This window comes from Carassius carassius, chromosome 7 (genome assembly GCF_963082965.1).
Source record: "Carassius carassius chromosome 7, fCarCar2.1, whole genome shotgun sequence".
Taxonomy (NCBI): domain Eukaryota; kingdom Metazoa; phylum Chordata; class Actinopteri; order Cypriniformes; family Cyprinidae; genus Carassius; species Carassius carassius.
The window spans coordinates 1,491,001-1,516,538 of record NC_081761.1 but is presented as its reverse complement, the minus strand read 5'-3'; the positions used below and the strand labels follow the sequence as shown (position 1 = coordinate 1,516,538).

Here is a 25,538-nt window from a genome sequence, read left to right as displayed (position 1 = left end):
ATTTGTCTTGCAGAATCAGCAGATGAGACAGATACGAAAGGCACCATGTAAATTTTGACGATCTGCAGCGCCTTTATGGCGTCTGAGACACAGGAGTAATTGTGTCCTCTGTTGGAGATGGATTTGCATGCTTTAACTTATGCAGTGTGACTCGCCTCGCTCTCGTACACAAACTCTGACACACACACACACACACACACACACACACACACACACACACACAGGCGTGCACGCATTGACTGTTAAACGCTGCTGTGTTCTCACCTACTCACTCTCAACCCCCCTCTGTTCCACTCGCACGCTCTTAACAATTAAAACAGACCACATCTATTTCCTCCTTTTCAAGCAAATGTGGACAGGTGGAGGTTTGATAGACCGGCCCGAATTCCACAAAACCTGTGCAGAAAAGAGCCAGAATTTTATTTGTTAGAACATGTGACCTAAACGGCCCAATGGTGCTTGGATGCTTTTTTTTTCAGTTGTGGGGAACAGTTAAACTTGTTGCCTGACTGAGGGAGAAGCTTTCTGTGGGCCGCCACAACCACAAACCAAGTCTGCGACCGGTCACGGCTCTCTAGGCACCAGAAAACAGCGAGATAAAGATAGACGAGAGGGACTCGAGAGCGAGAGGGGGAGGGAGAAAACGTGTTGATGTCAGCGTGTGAATCAGCCAAATCGCCGAAAAAAACCACAGTGCTGCGTTTGCGCTCCGGCTCTTTTGCACAAGGGTAAGCATCAGTCAACCACAGGCTGACCGCCGATCGCAATCTGCCGTGTCTGTGAACCATGCACAGAATCCAAGGACAGAACCGCCTCGCTGGACCGGCGCAGGGCGACCATGGGTTTCAGGGTGTGTTTTTTGGGGTCCGGTTTAGGGGCTGGAACGCGGAGGGCGTTTGAACGAAGCCTCTGGCATGTCATCATGGACGTATGTTTTTGCTCTTTGCAGGGCCAAGCCGGGAGCCCTTCAAAATTCGGGAGCAAATCAAGTTGGAAGAGTTGGATTCGGACGAAGAAGAGGAGAAGCAGCCAACGTCGCTCACCATGGCCTCCAACAGCATCTTCGAAAACTTCCAGTCGTACCAGTCATGCTTCTCCAGGGGTGAGTATCCGAGGCGATTATCTGCCTTTTAGTGTAACCCGACTCTCATCGCCATCCAACGCGCATCAATGTGGTGTCTGAGCAAAGTGATGACACCGAGGTGCTGGTTTGCACTGTCAGTGGAGTACTAAAATCTTGTGGCTGAATCTGAAAACCACAGGTCTGTGGGTTAGTGAGTACTTCACTGGTTAACCTCATTCAACCAGCCGATACATGGCGGACTCCAACATGCCGTTTCGGACGTTTCCTCATTGACAAAGCTTCAGAAAGGGAGCTACCATTTTTTTCAGTTCTCGTGTTCTTGTTACTTGGGTTTTATAGTTGGTTGCAAAGCTCACAGTGAAACGGACCCATTGCATAATAGCCTTTTTGGATGTGTCCTTACTGAAAAAAGCCAGAGAAAGGAAACTGCATGATTTTTATCACATGCAATGTCAGTTTGAAAACTTTTTCCAGTTCTTGCATTGGTTTTATAGATATTTTGTTGCACACTGAAACGAACCTGTTGCTTAACCTGCGTAATAAGGCTTTCGGGCGTATTGAATGACTTTTCCTTTTTGAAAAAGCTTGCGATGGAGCTGCATGAGTGTTTGAAACCTTTTTTGGTTCTTGCATTATGCAAAGTTTTAGAGTTAGATTGCTTTTTTTACGGGAGTCCTGTACAGTGAAACTAACCTGTTGCTAAACTCCAGAAGAAGGTTGCATTGAATGTGACTTTTTGGATGTGTCCTTATTGAAAAACTCTAGAGAAGGTTTGATCACATGCAAAGTGAGTTTGAAAACCTTTTCGGTTCTTTCACTTGTGAGTTTTAGAGTTAGTTTGTTGGGGTTTTTATGGGAGTCTTGCAGTGAAACTAACCTGTTGCCTAACTTTCAGTATCACTTCAATAGTTTAAAGGTCATAGTGAATATCTTTTTAGATGTTTACTTATTGAAAAGGCTAGAGAAAGGAAACTGCTTGAGAGTTTTGTTGCATGCATTATGAGTTTGAAAACCTTTTTTTGCATTCTTACATTGTGCCAAACTTTGAGTTTTCTTTGTTTTTTTTTTTTTATTTTTATGGCAAGTTGTGCTGTGAAACTAACAGCTGTGCTGTGGCTAAATGTTTATATTATTGCTTTAATAGTTCAAGAAGTCAAATTAATTTGTGTTAACAAATTTAGAGCTATGGTAAAGAAGTCAACTCTTGACCTAATCTCAGTTCTGTTTTTTTAAATTATTATTATTATTTGTATGACACAGATAGAGAGAAACCGCTTCATTTTTATCCACAGCTCTGGACTTTCCCTCCTGATTAAAGCCTGTGTAGTTTCTCAAATGTGTTTGAGTTCACAGCTGAAGCCCAAAGTTGATGTTTTAGTTTCTTTCTCCTACTGAAATGACTGAGTGAAGGGTGAATGGAAATCACCCTGTAATGGTTAAACTGACTCATTTAGCAACTCTTGAGTGGATCATCACACAGATACATTCTGCTGAGGTAACTGGCTCTTTATAAGTCACTTCTAACTGTTTAAATGCTCATTTGTATTGTCGATCATGCTTTGGGATCGTTTCTGTAGCTGTTGTTAATGAGGTCATGAGGTATGGTTGCTTTGTTTTTTGTTTTTTTTTCTCAGTCGCTTCTTGAGAAAGTCTCATTTCAGTTTCCTGACTGTCTCTTTCTCATGCACACATACGTGTAGATGCATGCGAGCGCTTTCAGTTAACACAGGAAGTTTATCAGTCGCACCCGATGCATGTTTGTTCTTGAGCACATGTGAACAGCCTCGATGTAACATCTCGAAGACGAAGCGAAGACCACATGAAACTAAATAAACGACCTTTATCCTATTAATGATGAAGGGTTGCTGAACCGAAGGCGTCTGTTTGTGCAGCTCAAAGTGTACGTTGTTTTAAAATGTGATGGCAGGAGTTTAATGAATAGTTTGGCCGAAAATTTACTTACCCCCAGGCCATCCAAGATGTAAATGAGTTAAATGTGGCATTGCATCAGTGTCTCTACAGTGAATGGGTGCCGTCAGAATGAGAGTCTGATAAAAACATCACAATAATCCACAGCACTCCAGTCCATCAGTGAACATCTGGAGAAGACAAAAGATGAAACACATCCAGCATTAAGATGCTTTTAACTCAAATACATAGAGTCTATAATCCATAATAATACTTGCTCCAGTGAAAAAGTGTTCTGGTCTGAATCAGGAGAGAGATCTGCACAGATCAAGCAGTGTTTAAACAGATCTAAACAAATCTGTGAGAGACAACAGCAGATGCACTTTTTCACTGGAGGAAGAGTTATTATGGATTATGGACTCTATGTATTTGAGTTAAAAACATCTTAATGCTGGATTTGTTTCTTAGAAATAATGTTGTAATGTGTCTCATTCTGACAGCACTTCAGTGCTGAGCAAGAGCTTGAATTACACTTTTCGCCCGATCTGTTCCGATGAAGAAACATGAACTGTTTTCTCTGTTTTTTGGCAACTATACATTTAAACAGTGCTTTTAGACTTTAGTAACAAGTTCTTTCTCATCTTGAATTATTTAACACATCCTGCACTGTATTTTAGTAGCTCATTACAATATCATTAGCAGTCTACTTTACATCAATGTGAAGCAAAATGTACATTTCCTCTGATCGCTTATTATCTGAACTGAAGAGTCTTTCTGAACATCGACGCATTGTTAGCATGTCTTTGTGCACATGTCATATTTGCTGATGTACATTTGCATATACATTTATATATCAAATGAGAATGTTTGTTGCATACGGCTCATTTGCATTTCCCTTTATCAAGGAAAAACTATGCATATGCAAAGCTGAAGAGCATGTCAGCGTATGTAAGCATGCACATGGAGTCACTTCTGCAGGCTTTTTGGCCTTTTTCATCTAGCAGACACATTTCTCTTCTTTACTATCAGCGCAGAGCTGACAGACACGTGTGAGGATTTACCCCGTATCTCTCTGTGGTATCGGTTTATCAGATGGTCTGTGTGTAAATCTAATACACACACACCCTCTCTATCGGAGTCGCTATTCATGCACATGCTCACGGTTCTCAAAGAAAGTTCTCTCTTTGAGCTTATTCTTTACGTCGGCGCAGAAAGGTGTGTGTGTGTGTGTGTGTGTGTAAATAATAAGGGAAGTTTGCTTTGAGACTCTGGCTTGACGTCATCATTACCAGTGTTGGGGAAGCTGCTTTGAAACTGCATCTTGTCAAGCTACAAAACACTCAATTTAAAGTTAAAGCTCATTTGAAGCTTCAACGAAACAATATTTATATAATTTTTATATTATTACAAGCTACTAATATAATGTAAAGCTATCTAACTAGACCAGAATGTTTTTAGTAGTAATAGTTTTTTGCAATAACAGCAGCATTTGATGAACTAAATATTTATTTATATATTTATTTATTTATAGTTAATTTTTTATTTAATTTTGTTAAATTTATTTTCTTATTTTAACTATTTCATTAAAATTAACAAATAAAAAAAAAATCAGACTTGATTTATCGAAAAAATTAAAATAGTTTAGATTTTGTTCAATGATTGTTTATTTTGACCCGTTATAAAATAATGTGCAAATTAATATTATATATTAACAAAAAGGTATAATTTTTGTGGCATACCTTTATTTGACGGTACTTTTATTTATTACTTTTTAGTAAAAATAAATAAGAATTTTTGCACTCGTAAATGTTACAAATACCTAAATATAGCAAAATAATAAATAAATAAATAAACATAACAAATAGTAGAAATACTGAAATAGATTTTTTTCTTTATTTTTTATTTTTTAGAAAAATATACTCCGAAAAACGTTATTTTATTTACCTTGTTTGGTCACACTTTATTTTAAGGTCCAATACTCACTATTAACTAACCATTAACTATTACTTTTGCCTTAATTAACTCCTAATTTGCTGCTTATTAATTGTTTTTTAATTATAATATAATTGTAGTTTTTAAGTTTAGGGTATTGGGTAGGATTATGGATGCCATGCATTATATGTACTTTATAAGCAAGCCAATATGTTAATAATAGGCATGCTTATAAGTAACTAGTTATTAGTGGGAACTGGACCCTGTAATAAAGTGTTACCCTTTGTTTTTAAAACAGGTGGCATCAACATAAAAAATGTTTAGAGACAGATCAAGCTGAAGTTACGCTTGGTTTGGTAGACGATGCATGTTTTAACTTTATTGGAGTAGAAGTTCTGTATCGATGCACTTTAATGTAATTCACTGGTGCGTGACTTAGATCTGCGTGGAGGTTAAAGGTTAACTTCAGTAGGCCGTGGCACGTCTGTGTCGAAGGGTGATGAGGAACTGTTTGAATCTATAAAACTGCACGTTTCTTTATCTTCAAGTCAAGCCACTTTCACCTCACTTTCACCTTTATTGCCCGTTTCCTTCTCCTGATCGTGCTCCATGCCGTCTGGCACCCTGGCCTCTGTTTCTTTCCATTTATCTCTCGGGTGTTTAACAGTAACTGAAAGTTTCACAAGGTTGCTTTTGTCCCTCTGAGGTGAGATTGTGGACAGAGATGGATTTACGGTGGTTCTCGAGGCTCGTTGTGCTCCTGTGGACCTGCAGTCGTTCCAGCGGTCTCCCGCCTGGCCTCCGCTGATTCTGGTTATCTACATCCACAGGCACCTGAGAAGGAAGCCGCTTCGCCTGGTCCATGCAGATTCACAGAGGGACTTGCATAGGGTCATAAATTCCTGCTGCCCGCTCCCATGTGTCCCTGTGGTCACTGGGGTGAACTTCAAGGGTTTAGCGGAAGGAGAAGGTGTGGATGTGAGCGATGGCCGTATCAGAGCTGTGGGAATGTGGTCACCTGCAATAAATTAGCTGCTTTACCACACCAGCCACCACAAAGTAAACTCATGATTTACCAGAGTACGTCTGCAATAAAAGGAAACCGTGCATCCGATTGGAGAAACACGGCACTTTCCCTGCACCTTCCCAAAGGCTTTTTATGGGCCTTGTTTCCTGTTTGAGACAGGTGGATGAAATTGTTAACAGAACTTACTCTCTGTTGGACATTTGAATAAAATTCTGTCTCTAGAAAATGTTGTTTAAAATTATGAATATAGTACAAAAAAAAAAATGTTTAGTGCACTTATTTATTAGACTTATTTCAGATTTCTATTTGATTAAATTACGAATATTTGTATTATTGTGTATTATTTTATTATTGTTAATTATTAAGCCTTAAATATTCTAATAAAAGTTATTATTTTATGCAATAGATGCAAATTAGACACTTCATTGATTTTGCGCTAATTTGTCATTTGCATTAATGTTGAAAAACTGAATATAGTCAACAAAATATTCTTTTTTTCTTTAAAGTTTAAGTAATTTCAATGGCTGTTTTTTATATATATATGCATATTATATATCTGTATTATTTATTGGTTAGTTTTAATTATTTAATTTAATTTGTTTTTATGTCTGTATTATTTATTAATTTTTATTTGGTTAGATTTAAGCATTTAGTACTTCAGTTGTCTTAAAAATAAAAATGTTGGCTTGATAACTAGCTTTTTCAATTATTATTATTATTTGATACCTGATATGTATGAAAGAGCCCTGTTCTGATATGAATTGCTGATGTCTCAATAACAGCGTCGTCTCTCATTGGCTAATATTGAGTTTCGTCCCCCGGTGTGTCGCTGTGCTGAAATGGATTTTCTGCTGGTCATATTGAGCCCATGTCTGCTGGACAGACCAGCCGTCCGCTCGCTATTGAGCCCAGCGTCCGACAGAAGCACGATGGGAATGTATTGAGCGGCGTCATCAATGCAGGAGATAGAGATGTCCTGTTTGAGATGGGTGTATGACATGAACACAACCCAGCCACTGGTGGACTTTACTTCCTAAAAGTCTCTGGGAAATGCTGTTGAAAAAATTGTGAACAAAAATATATGTTTACTTAAACATAAAACTATATCCACTTTAATTAGCGTTAATTAAGAATATTTTAAATATTTTTTTAACAATTATGTTTTATTAAAAGTTTATTAAAACAGCAGGTATTTTCTATAATGTTAGTCAAAATCATAAAATATGCAAATTATACGCTTCATGATTAATTCTGTTAATGTTGCATTAATGTTCAAAAAGCATTGTTTAATTTTATTATTATATAAATAGTTTCATATCATCTGTGTATATAACATTGTTATTTTAGTCTCATTATTTAGTATTGATATACTAATTAGATGTTTGTTAATATTTTGAATTCTATTAAATTTTTATATTATTTTTTCAGTTTAATTTCAGTAAAATTTTAAGCATTGTATTTAAATGGCTGTGTGTGTGTGTGTGTATATATATAGATATATATATAATATTTTAATATTTATATATAATATTTTTAATATCAGTTGAAAAGTTTGGTTCATGCAAGTTTATTGTAAAATAATCTGTCCATTTTGATTTTGAGAAAATGGCTTTTAACGGTATTTTTGTCGATAAAGAGGGAGATTTGATGCTCAGTTTGTCTGTAGTGTCTCTGTGAAGCGAGAGCAATGCTCGTTTATTAATTGTTTTTTAATTATAATATAATTGTAGTTTTTAAGTTTAGGGTATTGGGTAGGATTATGGATGCCATGCATTATATGTACTTTATAAGCAAGCCAATATGTTAATAATAGGCATGCTAATAAGCATCGGATGATGCTTGCCGTAATATCTTGCAATTTTTACCATTAATTAAAAAAAGTCTGACGTGTATTTCTCCAGGGAGGTTTGCTTTGCTGCGAACACGCACCAGTTTCATTTCAATAATTATTTTGAGGCCAGACATTGATTCGCTGACCACATCATATTAAATCAACCGCTGATTGGTCAGCCATCAATCTGCAGGAGACTCATATCGAATTGCAGCCGTCCTGTTCGTCATAATGAAGACTTCATGATCAAAATCAGTTTCGGAGCCCGAACACGTGTCAACTAATACGAGATGTTTCATAACTCAGATGTGAAGGGAAAAGAAAGCAGCGTCCTCGGCCTCACTGCGTATGTTCAGAAACCACAGAGAGGTTTTGTGCACGCAGATAAGAGGTCGGGAACTCTGCCTTCTTCAGTTCTCCTTCACTATTGGCCTCCCCTCACCCACTTTTCCTGTCAGTCGACAGCTTCACGCTACGAGGGAGACGTGCTGTTGAAAATAACCGTACCGCTGAGAGCCCCAGTCTCTGTTTTAGCACCTAGAGCCCTGCGTTTTACTTGAGAAAGCGGAATAAGACTCCGTTCAGGGCTCTGACAGGAAGAAGCAGCTTCTGCAAGGTGCGCGTCCCTTTCTCTCCGTCTGTTTGGTGTGCACAGGATACGTGCAAAAGCCTAGTGCAACTCTGAACTGCAAATATCCTCAGCGTGTGGCTTTAATATCCAGGGTTCGTGAAGCTGCTTTCAACCTCGTGAAGCTAAAGCTGCTCGTAATAGAAAGTAGATGAACTACAGTCAAGCTACACTTAACAACACCATTAGCTGCTAATGTAAAGAATCCTTGTTATTTATTTATTTATTGAACCTAATTGAACTGAATATTTTTATTCAGATGGTTTAATAAAATTAACATTATTATTATTATTAACAATCTTTTTACTTGTTAATTTCCTTAAACCGACCATTTTCATTCCAACAGTTCAATTAAAATCTATTTATTTATTTTATTTTAACTGAACTTGTTAACTTAATTAAACTGACTATTTTCATTCCATCAGTTAAAATATTTAAAAATGATTTTTTTTTTTAATTTATTTAATTGTTGAACTTGTTAGTTATTTAAAGCAACTATTTTCATGTAGACAGACCAATATAATAAACAAGTTAAAAATAAAATGTTTTTTTTTATAATTTTTTTTATTAAATCTGTTCATTTAATTGAACTCAATAGGTTAAAAAAATTCCATTTTAATTGAACTTGTTAATTTAATTGAATGTATTAATCATTTTCATTTAGAGGGATCAAATAAATCAACAAGTTAAAAATAAAATGTATTTATTTATTTATTTTGAACCTTGTAATTTGAATTGAAAATTGAACAGGTTGAAAAATATTGTATTTTTTTAGTTAGATTTATTTATTTATTCATTCACGACCCTGTTATTTACAATGAACTTATTATGAAAATATTTATAGAAGATGAAGCACATTTTAGGGGAGCATGTTCAGCTGCATGCAAATGTGCGACGTGAATAACGGTTTGTAAACACCTGAGTGACTCTCATGCTACTGAAAAACTGTGGTTAGGTTTGTAGCTTCGCCAAACTGAGTAGCAAATGTTCATTTCATTAGAAAGGCCATGGGCTTGTTTGTTCCTGAAGTTTCTTTGTTGAGTGTTTGTATGCGTCTGGAATCAGTAACAGAAGCCTGTCTGTGGTAACGCAGCGGTGACTGTGGCTACCTGGCTAGCCACACTTCCGTACCCACATGCAAAGTAGCCTAACCAGAGATCTCATTCAGGCAAAGACAGTCATGTAGAAACATGCATGCAGTAAAAACAGAACTACACTAGTCATGGGCTCACCATCTACTGCCTACAGACCAGGCTAAAAGAGAACAGTGTCAGAACGTTCTAACCCAGAACTATAATCTCTCAGCGTTACGAACAAACATCGTTCCAGTAGAACATTCATTCAAACTTCATAATGTTCTCAAAACGTTGGCACAAAAACATTTATACATTGTTTATGGAATGATTTTCGGAGTTGGATCTTTGATTTAGAGGACATTCAAAAGTAGCATTCCTACACTGTTTGCAACACAATAAAAGGGAACATTCTCCTTGATTTTGATAAGTGTGGATATCACATATCAATTAAACCTGCAGGGATATATATATATATATATATATATATATATATATATATATATATATATATATATATATATATATACACACACAACGTTAAGGCATTAATTCCGAGTCCTGATCGTTGTTTTGTGCAATATACTTAGAGATAAAATAATACACACCTCATTCAATTTATTTTTACTTCTTCACGTTATACATAATATGATCGGGACATTTATCACAGAAGGGAATACAGGAGGAGTCGAGATGATGTCTTTTGAGTGTGGTCCAATAAATTCTGTGACAAAAATTATAATGAATCAGTTAGTGATTGGGATTTTTAGATGAAGTGAACGTACTCTTCTGCCGTACTCTTCCCCAGTCTGTGACGAAGTAAAGAAAGTAAAGTGAAACCCTCCTCCCGTCTCTTTCCCAAGTGCGCTGTGTAGCTGAGAGTTTTTCTGTAACCTCTTTAAGGTCCCATGAGGGGAAATGGTTAGAAGAGGACGAATCAAACCAAGCAATGCATGGATGCATGGGAACCACGTAGGCCTTCATGGCCGACCTTAGGCACAAATATAAAAACAGAGAAGAGGTTTCAATTCCATTGTGCTCATACAATTCTTGAAAACTTAACATGCAATTAGCAACCAAGGAACCCTAGAGAGAGAGGACTGAGCCAAACCTTGATGCATTTTATTTGAAAGGCCCTATGATATAATTAAAAGTTTGGAAGAGCCAATCCCAGATTATCTTTGGTCAAACTTACCATTCCAGATTTATGAATCTTTTTTCTGTTCCATTTATGACTCATAAAATTAAGTTTGTGCCAAAACATTTGTAGGAGCAGGTGATGGAATCATATAACTAAGAAAATTGATTTCTGGCATGAGTCTGGCATGTAGTGATAAGGGCATCGAAGTCCATCTTTGGAGAGCTTCCTCCACCCTAGTTAAAGTTTGCAGATAGTTGGCATCTGGAATAGTCTGCAGGGATAAACAGAAGAACTAATGGAAGGTTGTATGGGAACATTACATGGTAGTCTAACTTTTTTAGCCATGCAATTAAAGTGGAAGCAAAGACGATTTATCCCAATTAAATTTTCCAAATATCTTCAGTATCCAGGAAAATGTAGATTGTAGGGCTGAAATAAACAGTAATATATCATCCGCATAGAGATGTATGTTGTTTGTATAGGACTTCACTGAAATGTTGATGTTGTCTTTAATGTTCACATAATCAGGAACAAACATTTAAAAACGGACATTTTGAACATCAAAAACATTTAGAAAAAACATTCTCATAATGTTAAAAAAAGGTTCTTTGAACAATTTTAATTGCATACTAACTATAATCAAACAAACAAACAAAAAAGGTTTAAAATTAGCAACTAAAAAATGTATACATTTTACCGACTAAATATTTTGCATAGAAAACAAATTTTAAAAAGCTTTTCAAAACTTTCAAACAAGCTTTTGTCAATAAATATAAAAAAAATGATGACAAACCTTCCTAGGTAACAAATTCATGGTTATATAAAATAAGTACTTCTTAAAATATTCTACTCACTTTTTTTTTTTACCCAAATTATAATGTTATTTGAACGTTTAGTTTAAATATTCTAAGTCCAGTTTCCTTGTTATAAACACATTTCTCAAACATTCTTCTAATTTTAATTTTATAATATCAAAATATAACGTTTTTTTAAGGTTGTTTTTAATATTTTAAGAATGTTAGTCCATTTTTCTTTCTGCGATTATAACGTTATTAAAGGTTTCAAAAAGGTTTCTTAGAACATTCATGAAGTACAAAAAAACATCATAAAGACATTCTGAGACTGTTGATTTCTAAGTTTTGTCTCAACATTATGAAAAAATATATAGTAAATATGTACAAAGTTATAAGAACATTCCATAAACATTACTTTGTCCTAACATTTATGACTTCTAAAAACATTCCTGTTGGGTTGCTTTTTGCTTTTGTGGTTAAAACTTTTAGTTTAAAAATTTTGGTTTACAAACATTTATTCAAATATCAGTTGAGTGTAATTCTACATAGCAATTCTACATCCTATATGTTAGTTCGATTCAAATTCAGGAACTGAAATTGAATTTAAAAAAAATTCACACACAAACATCCGGTCATGTGGTCTATTTTGAATTAGTTAGATTTTTTAGAAAAAAGACCACATTTCAGTGGTTAAAGTTCTAGCAACCAGTGACATTCTGAATCTGAAACGACAGGGTTCACATGTGCGTTTCTCTTTTTCCGGTAAATGATTGACAGGCCAGTCATTGGATGGGGGGTGACTTCCTGATGGCACATCCTTTGCAGCATCAGTTATTGGGCCTGTGTGTGTGTGTGTCATTAGATGTCACAAAGACCCTTTCAGTTAGACTGAGAGTTCCTAACGGTGGCCCTACAGCTGCAGCTTCCTTCCTCTGCAGTATCTGCTTCACAGGAAGCTGTTATTCAGTGTTTTCACAGTTGCAATATTTAGTCTAAATATTAAAAGAACTGTAGAAACCAACCCTTACAAAACCTGTGGTGCTACCATGGTCCAACGATAGTTTCAGATGGCTGCAATATGGCACTTTTATATATACCGTGGTGCTAATATGGTTTTTTGAAATGTAATGTGGTTCTGTTATGGTTTTTGGACATGTATCATGGTTCTTCTATGGTTTTTATACATGTTTAAATGGTAATACTATGACTTTTGGACATGTATCATGGTTCTGCTTCGTTTTTTGGAAATGTATAAAAGTCATAGTAAAACCACGATACATGCATTATGGTCATACTATGATCTTTGGACATGAAATATGGTTCTACTATGGTTTTTGGACAAGAACCATGGCATTACTATGGTTTTTGGACATGTATCATGGTTCTACAATGGTTTTCATAGTTGTATTATGGTAATACTATGCTTTTTGGACAAGTATCGTTTTTTTCTTGGTCGGAAGTGTGCCATCTTGTGACCATTGTGACACCCATATATTTATATTTACATTTAGTCATTTTGCAAAATTGGGGGATACATAAATTGATTCTTCTTAAAGAGGCAAACAGACACAGGAAGTGCTTGTAATACCAAGTTTTAGACATTGTTCAAACAAGTAAAAGCTAGAAAGAGAAGGCAAAAATAAAGAGAAAGTTTTTTGTTTTTTTTTACGATGAACCCAAGTAGTTTCAAAAGATATGAGTTTTCAGCTGTCGCTTGAAAATAGTCAGGTATTCATCATTCCAGATAGGGGTGGGAAGATCATTCCACCAGCCAGGAATGGTGAACAAGAATGTTCTGGAAAGTGATTTTGAGCCTCTCTGTGATATTATCATGAGGCGTCACTAACTAGTGGATCTCAGACTTCTGGAGGGGATGTAGATTCATAATAGTGAATGGAAGTAGAGGGGTGCTGGGCCTGTGGCTGTTCTATAAGCAAGCATCAATGTCTTGAACTTGATGCGAGCCGCAACCGGTAGCCAGTGCAGGGAGATAAAGAGAGGTGTAACATGTGCTCTTTTGGGTTTTTTGAAGACCAGTTGTGCCATTGCATTCTGAATCATTTGTAGAGGTTTGTCTGTGCTTGATGAAAGTACAACCAGAAGAGCATTGCAGTAGTCCAGTCTAAAAATGATAAGGGCCATGTGGGACAATGAGTTGTGCCACATGCTCTGATAGAAAGGGCCTGATCTTTTTGATGTTGTGCAATGCAAACTTGCAAGATTGAGCAGTCTTTGCAGTGTGATCTTTGTAGGTCAGCTGGTCATCAAAGGTTACACCAAGATTATTGACTGAAGTTGATGGGGTAATTGTAGAAGAGCCTACCTTGATGGAGTAATCATACTGTAGAGTTGGAGTGGCAGGGAAGACAAAGAGCTCAGTCTTTGCCAAGTTGAGCTGTAAGTGATATTCTTTCATCCATGCCGAGATGTCCGCCAGGCAGCCTGAGATCCGTGCAGCTACCGTTGGATCATCATCTGTTTGAAATGAAAGATAGAGCTGTGTTTCATCACATAGCAATGGTACAGTAGGAGAATCCATGTGCATGTATGATTGGACCCAGTGATGTCACGTATATGGAAAAGAGGAGGGGTCCAAGAACTGATCCCTGAGGAACCCCAGTGACAAGTTGATGTGCTTTGGATACCTCCCCTCCTCAAGCCACCCTGAAAGACCCATCAGTCTCCGTTGAATGGCCACTCCTGAAACCTGACTGGTTAGTGTCCAGTTTGTTGTTCTGTGAAAGAAATAATGATATCTGATTGAAAACAACTCTTTCGAGGGTTTTCACAATGAATGGAAGAAGAGATACAAGTCTGTAGCTGTAAGAGAAGTGTTTAGGTTTTTTGAGCAGTGGGGTTACCCGAGCCTGCTTGAATGCAGTGGGGAAGGTGCTTGTGAGGAGAGATGTGTTGTTAATGTGTGAGAGTGCTTGTAAAAGTGTAGGAGAGATTAGTTCTAGAGGGCATGTTGTAAGATGGCTGGAGAGAATTTTTGATATTTCTGACTCAGTGAGGGGACAGAAGAAGAAGATGGGAGTTTTAGTACTAGGTGTGGTTTGTTTGAAGTCCTGTATGTGGGGGGCTGAGAACTGACTAATTATCTTACTGGTTTTGTCTGTGAACAATGTGGCGAAATCATCATCATCGGATATAATTGAATGTTTTGAAGAGATTACGTGTGTCTGGAGTGCTGTGGATCTTGTTGTGGAAGTATGACGATTTTGCAATATGGACTTCAGCAGAGAAAGATGAAAGCGAAGACTGATACATCCTCAGGTCTGACGGATCTTTTGATTTGCACCATTTTCTCTCTGCTGCCCTGAGTTTGGTCCAGTGCTCACAAAGAACATCGGATAACCAGGGGTTTGAAGGGGCAGCCTGTGCTGGCCTGGAGGAGAGAAGACAAATATTGACTAAGCAAGGGGTTGAACTAGAGCATAAAGTATCAGTAACTGCATTCACATCCAGAGATGAGAAACAGGTAGGTTAGAGAAGAGAGGAGGATACTGTGGAGGAAAGATGTGAGGGGGAAAGAGAGCAAAGGTTTAGTCTAAAAGTAACCGGTATGTGGGGTGGGGGCACACAGGTAGTCATGGACTAGTGGTTAGAGAGTTTGACTCCTAATCCTAAGGCTGTGGGTTCGAATCTCGAGCAAGGCCCTTGAGCAAGGCACCGAACTCCCAACTGCTTCCCTGGCACAGCTGCATAAATGGCTGCCCACTCCTCCGGGTGTGTATTCACGGTAGTAAATGTAATGAAGAAATGGTCAGAGATATGTAGAGGTTTTACCAGAATGTTGTTTGCAATACAATTGCGTATGTAAATTAAGTCAAGTTGGTTGCCTGATTTGTGCGTGCTTGTAGTGGTAAGAAGTTTGAGATCAAATGAAGCAAGGAGTGAAGACGCCAAAGACTGAAAGTGGACTTGCTTGTGACATTACAGCATTTTCCAGAGACAACAGAAATGGTTTGGAAACACATGACAGAGGTTAAAAAGAGAGGACAGAAAAGGAAATTAAGGAAAGGGAAGATATTAAATAGTACTTAAGTGTTTTGACTGTTTCGTTGTTCTGTGAAGTCGCGCAGGTAAAGTCGCAGGTCTTTACAGTCGTTGGTCTTCACACAAGGAGGCTGAACTCTTCGGCTGATGATTCATATAAATATCATATAAATACACAGTCTAAGACAATAAAGTGAAAACAGCTGTGGCCACCTTCTAATTAACACAGGCAATAGCCTATAGCAGGGCAATGCCTTCAAATCGAAACTACAGTTGGCACTTAAAAGCAGGAAGGGAGAAATGCAATATACACAGGCTCCTTCTTAGCAGAGGGCAATTAATATAATCGCCAGTAAATGCAATCAAAAATGCAAACGCCTACGAAAATACAAAGTAGAAATACACAGAAAACTAAACTAACTATAACAGGTTAATTAAAGTAATTAAAATAATGTAAGAATAAAATAATATTTAAATCAATGAAAAATCTTACGATTTGACAACATGTCATGTTGGACTAATTTAAACTTTCTGCGTCACGACTTAATTATAATATTATAAAATACATTTAATAATAAATAAAGTTGATGTGCTCAACTTAAAAAAAATAGTGAAAAAATCAAATTTAAGGGGCACAAGGCAGGAAGCAACACAAAGAATAAGAGCAGAAAAATATCAATATAGACATAAAAGTTAACGACTGGGTATTAGCTCATGATGTTTATGCCACCAACAAAGCCTGGGCCAGCCCTGAATTTTTGACACGTATCATGGATCTACTATGGTTTTTTGACATGTACCTTGGTACTTTGTTTTTTTGGCAAGTACCATGGTGTCACCATGTCTTTTGCACATGTGTCTAGATACTACTGTGCTTTTTCTACATGTAATATCATACTACCATTTTTTTAACTCACCATGGTACTACTTTGGTTTTTTGGACATGTAACATGGTACGACTCTGGGGTTATGGAAAGTATCTTCAGGGCTCCAGACTATAACGGTTGCATTTGAAAAACAAAATCTACTGTATACCATGTTATTTTTTTAAGAATAGAACCTTAGTTCTTAATTCAGAGCTAATTTACATATTCTACGCAGAGCTAATTTACATATATTCTCATGTTTCTGCAATAGATTCCTCTGCACTATTTGACTGCTATCATCTCAATCATATGTATTTACATATTCTCTCTCATCTTCGTCCACCTGTCTTTCTTTTGCTTCGGACAGACGGCTCACTCTCATCACACACACACAAATAGTTCCATCTTGCACGTCTCCTTTTAAAGCCCATATGCGTCCGTCTGCGTGTGCTTCTGTGAGAATGCCATCCACAAACTTAACGATGCACGTCTGCTGCAGTAATTATGTCCGTGTGACTCAGCGGCTCTTGGCGCAGTTCGCATCACCTGTTTCCAGCGCAGTCATCCAGGCGCCCGTGTGTGTGTGTGCTCATGGTGAGCTATGCTTAGTCAGAGGAGAGGCAGCGAGTGGCAGAGCAGTTGTCTATGTTTAGTCACAGCAGCATCAGTGATACAGCACACAGTCAGACAGACTATCCTCTGCTCGCCGTCTGGCCGAGGAAGAAAGCCTCAGTCATGTCTAGACACCGTGTCTCGGTCCGTTTAGCGCTAATGCTTAAACACGGCTGCGCTGGAATGGACTGACACGAACTCTGTGTGTGTTTCTGTGTCTTTCTAGACATGATTAGTGAGCACTAAGAGGAACATAATAAAGGACTGTCTAAAATGATAAATCTCTATAAATATATGAAGGTTTAATTTACGAAAAGGGATAACTCCGTTTTTAACCATTTTCAAAAATCATTTTTTTATTTTTTTATTCTGAATTCCAATTAATGTTAATCAAACTACAGTTGGGTTATTTTGGTTAGGTCAAAAATTACAAATAATAATAATAATAATACAGCTAACTAACACAATAATAACATGATAACATAATTAAAAACAGGAATAAACTTCAATATTTATATAATTTATTAGTTTAGATAGTTTATATGAATATTTTTTCATTTGAATATTATTATTATTTTTTTTTTTACCTAACTAACATCTCTTAAAGCTGCTCTCAGTATTTATTATTATTATTTATTTATTTTTTGGTTAAAAATTATCCAAAATGAACTTTTGAACAAGTACATAACTAATAATCTCCTGTTTTCAAAACTGTTTATTATTTTTAATGAACTTAGACTTCCAGACTAATTATTCCTCTGATAAAGTGGCAAAAATTAAGGTTTGGAATGAAGCGATTAATTGATGCTGTAAAAAAAAAATATTTTTTTTTTATTCCACTACTAATTTATACTATCGCTACCATTAATTATTATTATTTTATAAATTTTCTAATGTGTTTTCTCTATATTTTATCTTAATTTGACAGTATAACTGATAATAACGATATGAAAAATGTAATTTTGAGTTCATTTTGAAATCAGAAACATCTTTTGATTGCAGACTTTGGTATCTTGGTAAATCTGAGCACAGTTTGAGAAATTGATGAGATTTCTAATGAAAGGAGATCTTGGGGTCTTTTGAAGAAACATCTGGAGGCTTTCCATTTGTTCTCCATTCAATCTCTCATGCATGTGTAGAATAAATAAATGACCTTTGTGCTTGTTCATTCCAGTAGTCTTCAGACAGTAATGCAGATAGTTTGTATGATCCCACGCTGTCCTCGCAGTCTCTGTAATCTATGGGAGTGAATTACAGACTGGCCTCTGAGGCCCCGCCCCCTCCTCCTCTTGGCCCCGCCCACACCCGGGGGGAGCCCGGACCATGTGGCGAACTGGCCGAGGATCTGAGAGTCCCGCCGGCCTGTTTGATCTACGCTCCGCACCGCTCTGCACAACATCCGCAGCACAGGAAGAGGATCTCTAATAAAGCCTCTTCATTTCCTTTTATTTTCATTTCTCTACAATCTCCTTCCTTGCTACAAAAAAAGCTTAGACCTACTAAACTGGATCAACTGGTGTTCAATTGAACTTGGACATGGTTTTCTTGAGACTCACGCGTTACACTGAAATGTAGTGACCACATCTCACTAGTCCCACTCTACTTTTGTTTTTCCTCATTGAATATCCCGTTTAATTCCAAAAACCAACCACGTTGCATGAGTAAAATGCTTTCATTATTGACTGTTCTGGTGAAGGCGAGGCTCTGGACATACAGACAGACTCAGTCTTGCTGTAGATCCATGCGGCCGGTGCACTGATACACTCCTCCGTGATCCAGCAGAGACGCCGGGCCAGAAAATATTGATCAGTGTGCCATACAGCATGAAGAGACTGGCTGAGGATCGAAGGGTGTTGCCATTGATTGCAACATGGCTCTTGACAGGAGCCTCTTTGTTCCTTTGTAGACTGTAACTGAGAGCGCTAATCGCTCTGTCTGATGTCCTATAGACACAAATGATCTGCTGTGTGGAAGTGCATTTCTGCCACGGAACAGAAGAATAAAAAAAGGAAACTGCAATTTTTATATCACTAATATTCTTATCAGAATTTGTGAGAAAAATGGAATTTTGAGATTACAAAAAGTCAGAATTGCAAAATTTAAAATCTGAATTGTGAGATGAAAAGTAGCAATTTTTATTTGTTGGCAGACAAAAAAAGCTGAATTATGAGATATAAAAAAAAAACACACACACATTAAATTTCAAGAAGAAAGTTAGAAGAAGAGTTAAAATGTCAGTTCCCTTATTTATTTTTTAATCCGTAATAGAATTAAGCTTCTGTGGTATTTTACTTCTTCAATATTAGAGTATTTTGTCTTACTACACTGCAGCAGTGTTGTTATTGTATTAAAATAAATAGCAATGAAGTATACATATTAGATATAAAGTTTAAATGAAAAATTAGAAATATTCCATTGGAAACTAATGGAAGTAAGTTTAACTTAAAGTTCTAAAATCACTAAAACTAAAATTCAAATAAAAATATTAAAGCTAAATATAAATAAATAAATAAATAATCCAAAAATGACTGAAACTTAACCTAATATTAAAATAAAAATATACACTTGAATAGTATATGAGTTATAATAAAATAACAATATCAATTAACTCATTGAAACTTAAAAAAGATATTCATCCATATTAAGATGCGTAATATTTTATGCAGTATTGCTTCTCAAAAGACATTTTAATTGTAAAATAAGACTCAAATCCTCATTAAGAAAGATTTGCAGAGCCGTATCTCATTGCTAATACATGCTTTTCCAAAGAAGATGATACATTTGAAGCCTTTGGTGAAACAGTATTTAAAAATAGTGAAAACTTGTAAAATAATCTAGTTTTTGTCCCGCTGAAGGCATAACAACAGTATTCTCGGAGGCTCTTTCTCATCTGTCCTGTCTGATTTAAGTGTGCACACTAGTAAGAAATCATCTGTTACATTTGGCCTACTTCGTTTGATTACTTTTGCAGCAATTAAGTGCTAACGGTGATGCTAAACGACGTTTCAGAAGCATGCGGTCGCTCGAAATGCACGCGGCCGCTTCATGCCACCCCGTCCCGTCACCGCTGTCCCAAAGTTGTGAGACCGCAACAAGAAATGCCAATATAACGGTCGATACTGGCACGGAGCAGCACATGGTCAGAGCCGTTTCTCCAAACCACAGAAAGCCTCCTAGACTTTGATAATGGAGCATCCGGAGCTCCGAGGGGATCCATCTCGAGTGGACTTCCACCATACTTCTGCCATGTGGTTAACGACTTCCTCCTCCTCGTTTAGGAGCTTTTCCTGTGTCCGTTGCTAATTTATTAATCTGTGGATTTCTTCTGGACGATCCCATTTGCTGTAATGTTCTTCTGGCTAATTTGGTAGGCCCTCATCCGCATAATAGTTAGAGTGGAGAGAGCTACCAGAGGAGGGCTGGAAGTGACTTTTGTCCCAGGACTTTCTGAGTAATTAATTGATTTTGTGGGTGACTAATGACTTTTTTATTGAGCAGTTTCCTCACGCTCCTGGAGGGAGAAAGCCGAACTGACCGCACCGAAACTCTGTGGCCTAGATAGGGCTTTCTGAACAGAGCACACACAGCAGGGAGAGACTCTGGAGGAACATTTAATAAAAAATAAAGACAAACTAACATTTTAATTTGTAGCGACTAAAAAGTTTGTTTAAAGGAGAATTTAAAATGGACTTTGGTTATCAAAAGGGAACATCTACATATATGTATATATATATATACACACACACACTACTTTAAACTAAAGATAAATGAAAATACACTTACAAAAACAAAATATATATTTAAAAAGGTTGTATGTATTTAATATTAAATATTATATAATTTATATTTTAGAATTATAACTTAAATTTTTTTTATTTGAATTTTTTTTGTAAACAAATAATTATAAATATTATATTTATTTTATGTTATACACTACCATTCAAACGTTTGGGGTTAGTACTTTAAAAAAAAAATATATATATATATATATATCCATCAAGGATGCATTACACTGATCAAAAGTAACAGTAAATACATTTCTAATGTTACAAAATATTTCTATTTCAAATAAATGCTGTTCTTTTGAACTTTCTATTCATCTGTGAATCCTGAAAAATAAAATATATCAGCGTTTCCACAAAAATATTGTGCAGCACGACTGTTTTCAACAGTGATAATAATAATAATAATCAGAAATGTTTCTTGAGCAGTAAATCATCATATTAGAATGACACTGGACACTGAAGGAATGATGCTGAAAATACAGCTGCGCACATATTTTACATAAATTAACATAAAAAATAGCTATTTTAAATTGTTATAATATTTCTGTATTTTATGCAGGATTCTCAAAATGCAAAAAATCTCTCTAGTTTTTTGGTTGCGTATAGTTTATCTTTTGTTGCATGAAAATCTAATCATAAATGAATTGCTAGTCTACCATACATTCAATCCATCCCATCATTACACAAATTACAATTAGCCACTGCCTCTTTAAGCATGCAAAGTTTAGTGTGTTGTTCAGCTGCTGAATTTGACCTGGCTATGTTTTATATGACCCTTCAGTCAGGTTAACAGAAGCTCTGTGTGTTTAGCTTCTCTTCAGTGTCGTGTGTGTTTGAGTGCTGCTGGTGGTCAGTGTCTGAAGAGCCCATCTGCCTCCGCTGACCACAGCTCATCCAGCATTGACCGCCAGCGCTGGTCCATCGTCTGTCTGCTCACACAAAGCTGTTTTGTTTGCTGCTGTGGCTCTGCGGTCCACGCTACATAATCACGGGCTCGCCACAACACTGAGTGACTTGGCTCTCTGTCTCTGAGCTCACTCACCATTTGTTGGTCAATCCCAGGGCTTGGATTCAGAGTACTGTAAACAAGGAAAAGTCTGCAGTGAAACACTCGATGGAGAGATGAGGAAACGCGTGCAGCTGATGAATGGAGGTGCTTGAGTCTGAATCAGTCGGGTTTAATTAGAGGCTGTTTTCACAAAGTTGTGTCTGCATGATTCATATGGAGACAGATGTCACATCATTACATGCATTTCTCAACTATGAGTAAGAATGTGAGTGTAGCATTAAGGAATATTGTCTGTTATCATTTATTCACAGCTTTAAATGCATCACATTTAATTACACTGTCACTAAATACACACTAAAGTTAGGGAACGGTAAGATTTTTAATTTTTTTGAAAGTAGTCTCTTCTGCTCAGCAATGCTGCATTTATTAGATCAAAAATACAGTACAAATTGTTTAATATTATTATTATTATTATTATTATTCCAAATAGCTGTCATCTATATGAATATCTGTTAAAGTGTAATTTATTTCTGTGATGTGCAGCTGTATTTTCAGCATCATTCCTCCAGTCTTCAGTGTCACATGATCTTCAGAAATCATTATGATATGATGATTTGCGTTACGATATTTTTTTTTTAGATTTGAATTTTCAGTACTCACAGATGAATAGAAAGTTTAAAATAAAGAACATTTTCTTTATGAGGTATCTCTTAAGAAGCGTGTTTTAGTTTCTCTTCAGGCTGTAGTGGGATGGTGAGCAGTCTTTGAGTTTCCGTCTCTGTTATCACACTTTCCTCACACATCTCTGGCTCTCAGTCCTGCCACATCCTCGCGTTCCTGCGCCAAAGACAGCTGCTCATCACAGATACCCTCTGCTGGATGATCTAGTCCAAAACCTTCCTCCACGGAGCTCCGTTAATTCAGTTCCCTTGCATATTTGCTTCAACAGTGTCTTGTAAATGTTATGTTCTTCTCATTGAGCATAAAGCCGTGGGTCGAGCCGAACCGTCTGGCTGTGGACTGGATTGAATTCAAGGTTAATAACGCTGTGTTTGAACATCATTGCATGGAAAGTTTCTCAGATATTGAAACATTATGTCAGCGTGTGCATGTGAAATCCATTTTTGTAGTAGTTTTACAGGAAATCTCAGAATTATGGACATCAATAATGCTGGGATATACTTTTTTACTGGAATCGTTTAATCAAGGTAATTTTGGGGGAAATAAATTAATCTAATCTTCTCTGTTGCTTTGTGGTAAATATAATCATTAATGACCAATAATGGCATTATTCTGAAACCCAACAGAGTAGATTTATCACTTTACTGTAGATTTATACATGACAGAAATGTATTTATGATAGACGATCTGCGGCTTACAAGACTTTTGGGTTGTGTGGTTGCTAGGTCACTGCTAAAGTGACCTGGCGTTTTTGTAGGTAGTTGCTAGGGTGTTCTGGAAATTAGATCGCAAAAGTGATGGTTGCTTGGGGGTTTTGGGTAGGGTGTACTTTCTGGTTGCTAGGTGTTTATTAGGGTGTTCTGGATGGTTGCTAGGGTGTTCTGATGGTAACTGGGTTAGGGTTTTAGGTAGGGTGTACTTTCTGGTTGCTAGGTGTTTATTATGGTGTTCAGAGGTGGTTGCTAGGGTGTTCTGATGGTTACTGGGTGTTTTGGTACAATGTACTTTCTGGGTGGTCGCTAGGTAGTTGCTAGGGTCTTCTGATTATTGCTGTGTGTTTTTACTGATGGTGTTACTGATGTTTACTGATGTTCTGATGGTAACTGGGTTAGGGCTTTGGGAAGGGTGTTCTTTCTGGTTGCTGGGTGTTTATTAGGATGTTCTGGGTGGTTGCTAGGGTGTTCTTTCTGGTTGCTGGGTGTTTATTAGGATGTTCTGGGTGGTTACTGGGTGTTCTGATGGTTGCTAGGTGTTTGTTAGGGGTATCCAGGGTGGTTGCTAGGGTGTTCTGATGGTTGCTAGGTATTTATTAGGGTGTTCTGGGTGGTTGCTAGGTATTTATTAGGGTGTTCTGGGTGGTTGCTAGGGTGATCCGATGGTTACTGGGTGTTTTGATGGTTGCTAGGTGTTTATTAGGGGTGTCCAGTGTGGTTGCTAGGGTGTTCTGATGGTTACTGGGTGTTTATTAGCGGTGTTCTGTGTGGTTGCTAGGTAGTTTCTAGGGTCTTCTGATGGTTGATGTGTGTTTATTAGGGTGTTCTTGGTGGTTGCTAGGTGTTTATTAGGATGTTCTGGGTGGTAACCAGGATGTTCTGGATGGTTGTTAGGGTGTTCGGGTGGTTGCCATGTGGTTTTTGGTAAGGTGTTTTTTTTTCTTGTTGCTGGGTGTATATTAGGGTGTGCTGTGGTTGTTGGTGGTTACTATGGTGTTCTGGGTCCCTCAGAGTTATTAAACATCAAAATTGCTAGGATGTACATGTATTTCTGGAACTGAGGTCATTTTAGGAAATATTAATATAGTTTATTTTAATTTTACCATTATTTCAGAATCATTCCATATAACTGATTCCAAATGAATATGTATCACTTTAATATTATTAGGGAAGCACGAAATATCACCCGATATTTAATGTGCATCTTGTCAGTAATACCGGTTCTGTAATCAGCGGTAAATCTCTACACATGTGCGGGCGATATTTATCAAGCATCCCTAAGATTTATGTATGACATAAACTTAGAAATTTCTTTATAATACATGATCTGCAGCGGTCAAGAGTTTTTCGTTGCATGTGATGAATAGATTCTCAGCTGTAGAAGTTGCTATCAAACATTGACGCATGTGAAAGTCAGTGTAATTTGCAGTGACATATATGTGCGATAGTGTGTGTGTGTTTCATCTTCAGCTGCACTATATCTACTCAACCATTCAAACTGCACTAAATAGTGCCCGAGGCGCATCTCTAGTCGTCTCCTCCCACACACAGCGCTCCAGGCAGCGGGAGGCCAAACCGGGCCGAACGCACACCTATACATGAGACTCTTACAGGCCAGAGTCTGTCCGCATGCCTTCAGAGGAGCTTCAAAGTGAAGTTTGAAGCCTCTCCTGGTGATCTAATGTGAGATTTTCCTCAGCTAATATCTGCTGAAGCTGTCTAGTCTAGTAAACGTCTGTACTGAGAGCATAAATCTGCGCTTCAGTGTCAAAAGACAGTGTCAAATATTCAGCATTTTCTCTTTATGTTGTAGCACTTTCTGCTGCCAGGCCCTCATCCATGTGCCAGAATATCAATCAGCAATTTCAGAGGAAGTACTTGTCGAATGCAAGTCTTGAACTAATGGGGCTTCTGCTAGGTAGCTGCTAGGCTATTCTGGCTGATTGCTAGGTACTTTCTTACTGTCTCAAATAAAATGACTCACTGATCCTTCCTTCAATTTCTAAAAGCACACTTTTCAACACGCTTGAGTGAAATATGATTCATGCCTCTATAGCTCAAACGTTTAGAGCATTTATTATGTTAAACATTTAGAGGCTTAAAAATTTTGTTTTAAATAGTGCTGTCAAACGATTAATCGCGATTAATAAAATAAAAGTTTTTGTTTACAAAATATGAGTGTGTGTACTGTGTATATAATAAATGTACACAGTACCCACACATATATTACAACCTGTCCTCCAACCAATACGCTCATATAGGTCATTTGTCCAAATCCCTGAAATGCAACCCATCAGAGCGTATACTACAATTGTGCCCCTATCGGCAACAGGACATTTTCATATTAATGTTTTGTACTCTTTTATTTGCACTATGTTTCAGGTTTCGTGTAGCTCAGTTGGTAGAGTATTGCATTATACGACTATATGTAATTATGCGATCATGGGTTCGATCC

At 37.1% G+C, this 25,538-nt stretch overlaps 1 protein-coding gene across 5 annotated transcripts in view; it reads left to right on the top strand.

The window, feature by feature from the left end:
* Positions 1-229: 229 nt before the first annotated feature.
* Positions 230-25,538, top strand: part of LOC132143344 (runt-related transcription factor 1-like) — a 52,018-nt gene continuing 26,709 nt past the window's right edge. Inside the window, exons 1-2 of one of the 5 annotated variants that reach the window (XM_059553474.1) lie at positions 230-850; positions 950-1,102. In XM_059553474.1, coding sequence (XP_059409457.1) covers positions 787-850; positions 950-1,102 — 217 coding nt within the window. In that variant the 5' untranslated portion in view covers positions 230-786. Of the gene's footprint in view, positions 851-949; positions 1,103-22,650; positions 22,726-25,538 lie in introns of those variants that run through there. The other 4 variants (XM_059553476.1, XM_059553477.1, XM_059553475.1 and 1 more) reach the window with 4 other exon arrangements.